The sequence below is a fragment of the Furipterus horrens genome, unplaced genomic scaffold, assembly GCF_987537825.1.
Source record: "Furipterus horrens unplaced genomic scaffold, mFurHor1.1.pri manual_scaffold_3, whole genome shotgun sequence".
NCBI classification, from domain to species: Eukaryota; Metazoa; Chordata; class Mammalia; order Chiroptera; family Furipteridae; genus Furipterus; species Furipterus horrens.
Genome location: NW_028327173.1, coordinates 191,330,145 through 191,342,828, shown reverse-complemented (window position 1 = coordinate 191,342,828; position 12,684 = coordinate 191,330,145). Strand labels below are relative to the sequence as shown.

At 40.2% G+C, this 12,684-nt stretch overlaps 1 protein-coding gene across 11 annotated transcripts in view; it reads right to left on the bottom strand.

Moving 5' to 3' along the window:
- TTLL5 (tubulin tyrosine ligase like 5) overlaps positions 1-12,684 on the bottom strand; it is a 257,546-nt gene that overhangs the window by 150,484 nt on the left and 94,378 nt on the right. For all 11 annotated transcript variants that reach the window (XR_016509864.1, XM_090271203.1, XM_090271204.1 and 8 more), the window contains 4 exons: positions 8,719-8,839; positions 5,911-6,057; positions 4,698-4,801; positions 1,516-1,643 (listed from right to left, as the gene is read on the bottom strand). Coding sequence is in view for 10 of the 11 variants with exons in the window: in XM_090271203.1 (XP_090127329.1) it covers positions 1,516-1,643; positions 4,698-4,801; positions 5,911-6,057; positions 8,719-8,839 (500 nt within the window). In the remaining variant the exon portion in view is untranslated. The remainder of the gene's footprint in view (positions 1-1,515; positions 1,644-4,697; positions 4,802-5,910; positions 6,058-8,718; positions 8,840-12,684) is intronic.

The window sequence follows — 12,684 nt, the reverse complement described above, 5'->3', positions numbered from 1 at the left end:
TGGCATTTCCAAGGACCCATTTATACAAATAGGAGCTGCCAGCACATTCTGTTGGGGCTTCCCCATTACTGCCAGGGAAGAAGTTATATCCTGAATTCCAATCTAGGCCCTCATCTACCTAGGTTAATACACTTTTCTCTACCCCAACCTCATTACAAGAACTCCTCAGCCTCCCTTCCCCAGCACTTCCACTAACCTTCTTCCTGTCTTTAGTCATCCGACTTCATCCACTAGGTAACCAATGTTACCAAGGACTACGACAGTCCTGGTCATTGCATACCTACACCTATTACAATGTCTGACACATAACAGGTGCTCAGTAAAAATGTTTAGAAGGAGTGAATGAACAGATGAATAAACTAGCCTCAGGACTTCGATAAGATAAGAAAGCTCAAGAAGACAGCTGAACTCAGCAGGACTTCAGGTAACAGAATAAGTCCATTATACAGTGAGCTAAACAGAAGTTGGTGGAGTAGCCTCCAAACCTAAACAGTTTTTAAAACATTAACACCATTTTGGGGGGAAACAAGCTCACATTTTAAATGGCCAATTACCCTGGCCATTTCTATATTAGACCATGGTAGCTGTAAGAGCAGGAAAAAAGTCTCTATCTTTGAATCCTGTGTTTAGCTCCTTAACAAAATTAGGTTATTGATTACCTATGTCTTTTACTTCCATCTGGATTTTAAATGACTCTTACACTGAAAGCACAGAGCTGTGTTTATAAACAATATCACTGCTATTTTTTGATCATATGATGTGACCTAAACACTTGGGTCCATATCAATTCCAAAGTCCCTAATCATGGAGTCCCCCAGCACTGAGAGCTTTTAGAAACATGTGGAAGCATTCTGACTTATCAAAATGACTGAAGAAAGTCAATGGAACTTAGGGAATGGGACTAAGGATATTAAGCATCCCACTAGGTATGAAGTAACAGTCATGCACAACAAAGAATTCTCCTACCCTAAATGCCATTGGTGATGAGCTAGAGGAACCAAAAAAATTAACAGAACTGAGATATCATTAGGAAAAGCAGAAAAACAGATTAAGAGCGCAAGACACGAGTCAGGCAGGCCAAGGTTCAAACTCTTGTCCCACAACATGGTGAAGGGCGCCCTTGAGCAAGTTAGTCTCTTTTGACTTCCATTTTCTCATCTGTAAATAAGTTTTATAATAGCACCTACACACAAGAATTTTGGAAGTAAAAGAAAAAAGAAAAAAAAAAAGATCACGTCCAGCAGATAGTAATATGAGCACTCACTAAATGCTGGCTATCAATTTGTCTTGGGAAGCTCTCTGTTGTTAATTATCATTAAAAAAATAAGATCATGTCCCTCTTCTGCCTTTAGTACAAAAATGTAATGCCGCCTTATCCCCTACCCCAACACTCTAAAATTCCACCACCTTGGAGTCTATGAGTGCTTAGGCAACACATTATTTACATGGGTGTTCTTTGCATCTCATTTTCTCACCCGTTCTTCTTATTTTTCATTAATTAACCAACATACTTACCACCCTTTGCCCCACTATCAGAATAACTGTTGCTGTTTTTACAACTTTTTGAGTGAGTCCCCAGGAAGACACTTGTAGACTTGTTTTTTTGGGTATAAAAAGTCAATACTTCCTCCAGTTCAGCCTCACTGAAATGAGAGAAAGCATGGTCAGAAGGGGAAGCTGTTCCGGGAAACCTTTCCACCAGACTTTTTTACGGAAATGGAGCAAGCTGGAGAATGGGAAAATGAAAAGCACAAGCTTGAAAACTCCCTATTAGTAGACAGTTAAATACAGTATAAGTAAAGCAATCTAAAATTTTAAAGCGTAATAAGTCTATTCAGTCCATATTGAATTTTCTAGATCTGCACTGTCCAATATGGTAACCACTAGTTTTATGTGACCATTGAAAACTTAAAGGAATTAAAATTACATGAATTTAAAGATTGCATTCCTCAGTTACATGAGCCACATTTCAAGTAATCAGTAGCTACAACACAGAAAGTTCAATTGACGGCCATGTTCTAGATCAGGGGTCAACAAACTACAGACTGTGGGCTGAACCTGACCTGCAGCCTGGTTTTGTACAGCTCCCAGCTAAGCATGGTGTTTATATTTTTTAAAGAATATGCTATAAAGACTACGTGGAGCCCACAATCTTAAACATTTCTTATATGGCCCTTTACAGCTTGCCCACCTCACTTCTAGGTAACTGAGGAACATTCACTGAAGGAGCCACTTGCCATTTTGTCTATGTCAGCAAAAAGGGGACCTGACGGTGTAACCATGGAAGAGTTCCCTGACCATCTAACCACAAAGGAGAATGAACTAGATGGTCTCTAGGTCACTTCGAATATTAAAATTATATGCACTTTATGAGTATCCACAAAATGGGAAGTATAAGGCAATAGATTAAGGCCCATAAGATTCTCCTAGCTCGTGTATTATGCATGGATTTTGTAACATTGAGAGCAGCCTCTCAGAGGCTTTTTGTATTTTTTTTCTTTCTTGGAGCCTGGCTATGTTCCAGATAAGAAGCCTTCAAATAAGCAAAATATTCCTGCATTATTACAAAGAAACTATATCCCGTCTTTAGCACACACTGTAAAGACAACCTAGGAAACAGCATCTGTGAATTTCAGGGTGAACCCCAAGGTCTCCCAAGTAGCAAAGTGCCACAAGATAAGGACCTCAAGTAACTACCAAAGACCTAAAGCTGAGGCTGCAAACAGGCAACTGCCTCTGCCTGTCAGTGTTTTATTCGGCCCTTCACAGAAAGGGGAAGGTTAAGCTTGGTCAAAATACAAGGTGCTTTATACCCTATCTTATCCTCATAATTTACGTTTCCCTGCCTGACTCCTGGAGGTGTTCAAATTTACCAACCCTGATAAAAACATCCATGTACCCCCTAAACGTAGTAAAAGAACAGATGCTACCACCTATTTCCAACAATCAACATTTAATCCACAATCAGTAGTAAATATACTTTATCCCCAAATCTATACCCCAGGTAAGAGTATATATAATTCATTTTTAGTTCCAAGTTAGATCTAGACATTTTCAAAAGTCATTTTTTCTTTTTTTTTTAAATATATATATATATTTTAGGGACTTTTAAGATCTCTAAAAGGAACTAGATATTAGCCTTTTCATGTAAAGAAAATTTTTTTTCTGAATACGATCTAGTTTTTTTTTCTTTTTTTTAATACTTTTATAATGTTGATGTGAGAAACTGTTTCTTGCCTTGTTTCTATACCTGCTTTATCAATCATATTACTCAAGACCCACCGCCCTGGCTGGTTTAGCTCAGTGGATTGAGCGTCGGCCTGCGAGCTAAGTGTCGCTGGTTCGATCTTCCAGTCAGGGTACATCAGAGAAGGAAAACTCTGACTCCAAAAAACCTCCGCTGCCTTGAGGCATACCTCTTCAGGGAAAGGCTAAGGGAGTAAACCCTGACAGAAAATCCGGAGCCGGAGTCCCTAAGGCGGTTTGACGTTGTAGTCAACACCGGCAACTCCTGCGGCGCACCTGAAGCCAAGCTGTATTGACTCCGTCTTTCCCTTGGACCCTTCAGCTGCGAAGAGAGGGGGGGTCTGCTGCATGGGCAACAGCAGACCCTCCATATCACCCTGCCCAGGCTCTGTAGCTTCAGCGTCATCGCAAGATGTCGATTCAACACGGGAGGAGACAGATACGATATCACTCCCGAGTCGGACTGCACAGCCATTCTCGGCGGTGCAGATAGACTCTTAAGAAGCTACACCATCGTCTCTCGAGACGGACGGCTGCCGACGACTCAAGACCCAAGAATGTCAACAGAATGACTACATAATTATGAACTCCTAAAAAAATGATGTGTGTGTTTCCTGTGTGCTTAAGCACATGATATTGAGGCTATGGTTAGGTCTCTACATAAGGCATTAAACACAGATCATACTATGTTGGTGACTGATAAACCACCACCCGATTTAACTTCACAAATCAACTGAGAGCTGATTTTTCTACTGCTTTTCTCCCCCACTGCGACTTTGATGGTTGAAGACTAATTAATGTGGTCATCCTTTATTTTAGTGGTTTTATAAGTCTGTTTTAGACAAAGGCCTTCAAGTATGAATCATATATAATTTAAAATCAAATACCTTAGTTACCTCTTCCTTTGGAAACATATTGTAAATGGACAAAATGGCCTGCTGATTTATATCAAGATAGAGAGCCAAATGCTGAAATTGTCAATCCCAAAAGGCTAACCCTAAGCATGAAGGATCTGCTCTATTTTATATAAATTAGGCGTAACCCTCACAGTGCTGAGAAATGGCCAATTCCTCAACCCACTTAACGTAGGCAAAATTTGGTCATCTCTCGGCTTCAGTAGGCCAGGGATAAGTGCAGGGTCCAGTCAACACTAGAAGCCTCTCACTTCAACTTTCCAAAGGGCTCTCTCAGCACTTTGAGTGATGTGTACTTTGAAGACTGCCTAGAAACATAGCCCAGATACCCAGCAGCAGTGTTTTGATAACTGAAACCATGACAACAGCAACATAATTGGCTGAGATATGAAGTGGCCAAGCCTAAGAAACTTTTTTTTCCTCCTAAGAGTGATTTTACTCACACCCATATGATGTTAGAAACAAGGGAACATTGGGAACCCAATGGGGCAGTGTGGAAGATGGAATAAGAGAGTTTTCTTCAAGAATGTCTTCTACCTTGCTTGTTTGATGAACTCCTGAAAATTTTCCGCATTCACCCCATCTTCCTCTTCTTCCTCAAGTTTCTTCTTCGATTTCTTTTCAGCCATTTGTTCTGTTTCCTACCCAGGCCCCAACCCCCACAGAAAAACAAGATAAAACTGACTCCTGATAAATGCATACTTCATCATCTGGTTTCATAGCCTTAGGTTAACTGTCTTTAGAGTAAAGACCTTTAATTCTTCCATGTACTTTTGCCACCTATAAACTTGATGTGTTGCTTTCTGCCATTATTTCATGAAACACTGAAATTTCCAAATAAAAGTTGCAGAATAAATGTAAAATTTTTATCACGTTTTTACTTTCTACGCACAACACCCACTGAGAAAGGACTTTTTATAGTACTTTAGTAATGTCTGTGGTCACACTTGCAGCTTTAACAATATGACAACAGACTGCATATTGTTACAATTAGGGAGAAGAAAGATATGTCTTTGAAGATACTCCTATACCAGCTTCCAAAGTGAATAAATTCATCACTGATACAAGACATACCACAATTCTCAACAGATCTGGAATAAATTGTGGCTATGGATTTTGTTGTCCTAATGTTCTACTATCCATTCCATGCATCTTTTAAAAAGTTATTTAAATTTCCAGATCTCAGCTTTCCCTTCTGCAAAATGATCATACATTTTATAAGCAAAAAAAAAAAAAAAAAGAGAGAGAGAGATATTTCTAAAGCATGCTGAGACCTCTGGATAAAAGATGCTTTGTAATATATTTGAACCAAATAGTATATTTTCTGGGCTTCATTGTAAAATTATGTCACTGGTTAAAATGTTCTAGAAAACAGAGTACAACTCTCTCAGGAAAGAAGATTGTCATTATATTAACTCTACAGTTCAAATTAGTTCTTAAGTAATCAATTCACCACTGTCTACAGGCATAGTAATGACAGTGTAAAATCACACAGCCCAGGAGTCATCTCTGGCACTATAGCGCTAGAAAGGAATATGCCTTTTGATAAGAGTTAACTACGGCCACTGGGTCTTTCAGAAGTAGAAAGTTAGCAGCTTTTTAGCCTAGCTGGGTCCTCTTCCCTCTAACAGTCACACAAAGGGGATAAGGATGGTAGATAAGAGAAGAAGGACCATTGGGACAGAGGTTCTAGCTTGTTTCTGACAATGCGCGGCAATCTAAAGCAAAGACTCACAGATAAACCGCCTACCTTGTTGTACACAATGATAAAGTCGCCCAGTTGGTGGGCCAGGATTCTTTTGCGTTCCCGAAGTGCCAGCTGTCTACTGGGCAACACCATCCTCAGTGACTGCTGGAGGTTACTGGATGCTCGCTTGAGGAAGCGAACCACTAGCTCCTATAAATTAAAAGTCATTGGGGAAAAAAAGCAGGGATTGTGCTAAGCAACAGAAGACAGGCTATCAAGAAATTACACAACAGAGATGTGAGAAGACGCAAACTATGCATTTCAACAAATAAGACTCAGCAAACATGTTAGGTATATAGGAAGGATTCAGGAAGACATCAAACAAAAGAAATGCATTCTCTTCCCTCAATAAGCTGGCAATCAGAAGGTAAAAATCAATAACTATGCAATAAAGTAAGAGCTATAAAACTGTCATAATTCATACACAAATAGTATTACAATAATTCAAGTGCAGGTTTCACTTCTAATAGGGTGATCAGAGAAAGCTATTTAAGGAAAGTAGCATTCAAAGATGAGGAGTGGAAACTACAACCATAGGAGCAGATGAAATACCAAACGTAAGAAAGTGGAAAAAGAATACAGAAATACTCATGCTTAGTGATAAGAGGAGGAAAAATCAGAAAAACAAAACCAAACCACCACCAACCACACAGACACACACACACACCCAAAACTGCATGGTAGAAACAGCAGAAATGCAGAAAGAACTCCAAGAGAAAATAGCGTCATGGAGGGAAGAAAGGGTCCCATGTCCAAAGCTTCCAAGAGGCTGGAGCTGGAAAGGACCCCAACCAAAATAAGGCCCTGGATTGGACCAGTAGGAGATTTCAATAGAACACTTTCAGTAGAAGGGGGAAAAAAATTAGAAGGAAGCTTTTAAGAATTGTATGGGTAATGAAGAATATAGGTGAAGAGTAGAAACTACTGATTTAAAAAGTTTAGTGATAAAGGCAAAGAAAGTAGTCACTATGCTGGAAGGGTGATTTTTTTTTTTTTTTTTTCTTTCACAACGATAAGGGAGCCTTTAGAATTAAGGCTTGGCAAAGCAGGGCACAGTGGAAGGTCACTAAGGGGAAGAAAGAACGCATCTCACTTGAGATAGGACAAAGGATTTTGATATTTGAATACATACCAATCAGATCATTCATAACATCACAAACGCTTCAAAGAAAGATTTTGCAAGGCCACAGGCCTTAAATATAGTTGTTCCTTCCCTCCTCTGCCAAACACAATAAAGTTGCCTTAAGATGACAGATGTTGGGACCCTATATTGATGTGTTTTCTGTGAGTTATGTGATAGAGAATCTCTAACCCTAACCTGGACCAGAGAGGCAATTCTACACCTACCTTCCTCATAAACAAGACCACTGCCACAATCCTCAGGGAATGGGTTAGGGTTTGCTCTCTAGATATATGTTCAAAATAAATGCACAGCACTGGTATTAAGTTTGGCAGTGATGATCCTAAATATTCTTGTTAAAAGCCCCATAGAAATCCTGTGTGAATTCCAAGCCAACAGTTGAGAGGTTATTCTCTTCTGAGCTGTTTTTTTCTTCTTGAATTTGATTTTGGTTCATTGTCCTTTGGTGCCAATTTACTCCAGTATAAAGAAAGACTCATAACTTGAGGGTTGGATTTCATAGTTCTACTCTGCTCTCTTTACTATAGGGTGGTTTAAGCTGTTATATTAAAACATTATTTTTTCACAGTGGAGCAGACAAACTGACTCTCAAAAAGGCAGTTTCAATTTTCCACTTGGAAAGAACAGAGCTACATTTTCCACTGATGGCTGAAGGATTATTCACAACACACAAGGTTTTATCTCTGGGTTGTATTGGCTACTTTAAATTCACAAGTTGTTTTCTGGGATAGCCATCATGTTTTTATTATTAGCCTGGCATCTTGTATGCCTCCTGTATGTGGAGAACTGCAAATTACAGTAGGGACACCACTGAATTGGACAAAGGATGCGGCTTTCTCAGACTTAAAGGTCCCTCCCCTTTTGGTGACAGATCCCTGTGATTAAAAAGGCTATGGAATGGGGGTGGCTTCTTCCATAAGCACTGACCTTACCAAAGAAACTGAAGTTCCCTGTCATTCTGAGCCAAAAGGAAAAACCTTGCTAGAATATTAAATTCTAGGCATGTTCAAACGACTGATACACAGTAAAAAGTATGACACAGGTTTGTTTCCAGTAATCTTAAGAATTAAATAAAGTTACAACTAGTAAACAAAAAAAAAAATTAAAATGGAAAATGTTACAGTCTCAGAGGGCCTATGATAAGTGTTGACTTTGAAAGAGCTAACTCCACACTTCAGGAGAGAAAAGGAAATGCCTTATGACTCATGGAAACAATGGAAGAGCAAAGAATGGACAAATTTAACATCTGGGTTCAAGTTTCAATTGCACCACATTCAATCTGTGGGACAACAGGCAAGTTATTTTCCTTTTCTGGTCTTTGTTTCCTCATCTGTAAAATGGGGATGATAGTTCCTCCTTCAAAGAGTTAAGAAAACATAAGTTTGCTTGAGAAAGGATTCTAATTGTTATTCTTTTCGAGGGCTTTCCCCAGGGCCTGCCATCTAATGAGCAATCAATTTACATTTTTGGAATAAAATAAATTGATGCCCTCAACACAGAGTACAATGAACATGGCTCCAAAACAGACTTACTTCACAATAAATGAAGAGAAGCCTATAAACGAGACAATGAAATAATTTCTTTACCCCAAGACTATACTGCTCTTTACCCTCATAGAAAAAAGAAAAGGAAAGGGGGAAGTAAAAAAGTTCCAACAAGAAGAGCCTCACCATCTGTTCATCTTCTTTGGCAGCCCAACTGGCATTGAACGTTTGACCTCCGCTGTCTTTCATCAGGCGAATTTGAACATGCTGGAGATAGGCAGAGAACGCTATCCGGGCCTGCACTTTGCTATAGAAATCCAAAACAAGAGACCGTTAGGAGAGACTGAATGGTAAGCTCACTGAACGTGTACTTGCCTCTCTGAAAGTGGCCTTCTATTAGGACGGAGAAGAAAACTAAAGCCCATAAATCATACAGTCCCTGAGTAAAGAAACATTCCTTCTAAACAGTACATGAGATTTGCTTTTCTATTAAAGGAATCAGAGATGGAGAATCCTGCTTATTTTCTCATTATTACCATGGGAAGAAATCAAACAAGAATAGAAAATCAGGTTTCCTACCCTTATATATCTCTTTGAACTTTAAAAAAAACTTTCTTGGGGGAATGGGCAGGAAAAGTATGGAATCTTTGCAAGAGCCTTTGTGTTAATGTAGAAAAGTTTTTCTGCCTTAAAGGCCCTTGAGAACATACTTATCAGTTAGCGCAGAAGTATGGCTTTTGCTATGGCAACTAATATTTCTGGTGTACAAAAGCTTCCAAAGCAGGAAATAGATAAATCCTACAAAGGAACTTTTGAGACCAAATTTTAAGGTCATGCTTTTCTCAACTACAAGACAGGAGTGGCTGAAGCCCAGAACAAATGAGGGAGGTCCAACAGAGTTTGGCACCGACAGGCTAGGACGAGCCCAGATGTTCAGTGGGAAAAAGAAACCCAACATACACTAAAAAACTCCTCAGTGACATCACTGAAGAGCCCACCTGATTCCTGACTGGTGGTCCAGGCAAGAAACAAGGAAACATGATAAGCTATAGTGTGGAAGACAGAAGTACCAGAGCGACACTGATGATTTTCACTTCAGCTGCTAATTGTAGCAGATCTGTTTTCTTTCAGGAGAGATTTTGGTTACTTCAGCTGATCGGCCTTCTGACACTCTCGCCAAAATTACATCAGCTAACATTGGGGCCCAACACAAACTTTGTTTACAATCCTCACACATGCAATCACCGAATGCTTTCTACTCACTGTTCCTCCAAGGTTAGGATGAAGGCCTCGTCCAGAGTAAACTGGAAATCCCAAGAGGGTCTAGGTCTAGCTTCTATGTGTGTGTTGGAGGCACTGGAGTGGAGGGGAGTCAAGTTGGGGAGCGGATGTGCTTTTGAGAGTTTAATACCTAAGATCTTCAGAGCATGAAATATAAGTAAGGCTACATCGTTGTTATTAATAGGGATAGGCTGTGGGAGCACAATGTAATTTTGAAAAAATAAACTTATATTTCCAAATGTTTCTCAACGAGGACAACAATTACGCTCTTGTTCACCTGGGTGGCCCACATACCACTTTCCCTCAACCATTCCCATAAGCTTTACCTCCACAACAAATTCCTTTCAAGTCACAATAAATGAAAAAGATTCTCAATTTTGGTCAATGAATTCACCTGCAATATAATGAGCTAGAAACAGCACGTGTCAGATACTTCCAAATGTAGCAGAATGCCTGTTTTATTGGTTAGTCCTTTAATACTGAAACATGAAGGTCTTTGGATAAGGAAACTATTGCTTGGAAGTTAAGGTTTCAATCATTATTTTGTTGCAAATTGCTATTGAAAATCAAATGAACAGGTACTAAGTCTTTTGCCCTTGTTAACCCTGGGGTGTTAATCCTGAGTTTCTCCCTCAGGATTAGAAACACTGGTCAGCTAGTCATTTGAAACAAACAAAACCACCCCATGAAAGAATGAAAACCACAATGATTTACACCAACCCCCAATTTTTTAAAGAATAAAAGCCTATGTGGGTCCTCACTACACAAAATATACAACTAGGGGGCTGAGACCTGGAGTCTTGCATCCTCGCCATGGACCTTCTCCAGATCCCCAGTAGCCACTGAGATGCCCAAAGAATGATGGGCAACTCCAAGGAACAGTCTGAAAACCACTAATTTGTATTAACACACCTTGGAATCACAACAGTTTACTAATTGAAAGTGAGATCCATAAGATTTCCAAAAAATAATTTATATCCACAACAGTTAAGCAGAATGCTATTTCTGGAAAGGTCCTTAGAATATAGTCCAGTGGTTTGGAAAAGTTCTATTTCAATTCAGTGGAGTCTTTTTTCCCCCTCCAAAGAGCAGTTTGAAAAACACTGGTCTAACCCCATTCTTTGGCCTAACAGAAACAGAATCTGAGGCACAGAGAAGCTCTCTGACTGGTCCATGACCACAGAGCCGGCTGGTGAGCACCAGAAGGCCAGAGCCCAGGTCTCCTGACCGAGTTAGGTGTGCTCTTTACTAAGGAAACCATTCTCACTTTCCACGACACTGTTCCAAACCTTAACTCTATCCCCCCACTCCCCAAAATATCACTCTCCATCCTTGCAGTATAAGGACTGACCTCTAACTTAGAAAACAAAGGCTGTCATACATAAATACCTAAACTTCCTTCCCCTGTAACTTCTAACCACTGCATTCGCCCACGGTGCTTTCTTTCTGATCTACAGGAAGGGATCACCCTCCACTAGCCTCTTTCCCCCTTCCTTTAGGAAGGACCCTTCTCTACCAATACAGCCACTTCTGCATCCCTAACCCTCCTCCCGTCAAATCCTTCTCCTGATCTATAAATAAACTCCAGAAGCTCTACCTTTTAGGGAAAAAAGAAATCCTTTCTCTTGGTTTGCTCTCCCATGAATCCTCACCTTCCTTTCACTGCCTAACCTGAAAAAGTTAGTTCACACTTGCTTTCTTATTTCCACAATTCACAATTTCTCTTCTATCCGCTATACCCACCACCGGTCACAAGTGCAGGTGTCTCTTTTCACTCTTCGTCATTAACCCGGGCTGTCTGAGCCACACTACAGCTTGAAACTCTTGTAGCTGTTACCATACTACACCCTCCCAGGGCTGCGCCTACCCCTCTGCTACTTCTTGTCTCTTCGCACTATTAAACACTGGTTTTCCCCAGGGCTCAGTTCTCTTCCTTTTTTCCTTGTCTATCCTTGCTGAACTGAAGTGAATTAGCCAAGCACATCTACTCTGAAGTTTTTAACTATCAACTACACAATCCAGTTCAACTCTGACCTTCAAAGCTATAATTTCATCTGTCTCCGGTACATCTTCATCCCAGAGCACTTTCACCTCGTTGTGTCCCAAATGAAACATTACCTCTATCATCAAGCTCACTCTTATGCTCCTTATACTAACTGATGGCATCACCAAGTTGCTGAATTTGGAGAAGTCTCTTTGGAGGTCTTACATCTACAGAGACCAAGCCTTGACAACTGTAACTTGCAAATTTCTTTACGTCCATCCCAGTCTCTCCATTCCTATAGGCATTGCTCTGGCCGAAGACTTCATCTTCCTGGCTCTAGACTATTGTAACAGCCCCTAAAACTCACAGCTCTGCCTTCAGTTCTCCTCTTACCAATCACTACCCCACAGTGCAATCAGAATTTACTTTCTAAGTCAGTATCTGACCATATCATTCATCTGCTTAAAAGTGATCCATCCTAGAAAATCAAGTCCAGGTTCCTCGTAAAGCCCTTTATTACCAACTGACATCCAATTTTTAGTCGCATTTCTTACCATACCCTCCGCTCCATAAACTCCACTACACTGATCTGTTACCCAAACTTGTCATGCTCATTCCAGTTTCAGGGCTTTTATATTTGCTGTTCTGCCTGCAACATTCTGCCCCTTGGTAATTATGACTTACCTCCTTCTCATCATTTAGGACTCACCTTGAAAGTTACCTCTTTGTGTCCAAACACCAATCTAAAGAAACCCTCTGCCCAATATTACATTCTAACACCACATCCTGTTTCACTGTCTTCATAGCACTTCTTTCTGCCTGAAATTACCTTTTTTGTTTACTGTCAGTCTTTCCCACTAGAGTAAGCTCCATGGGCCTGTCTTGGT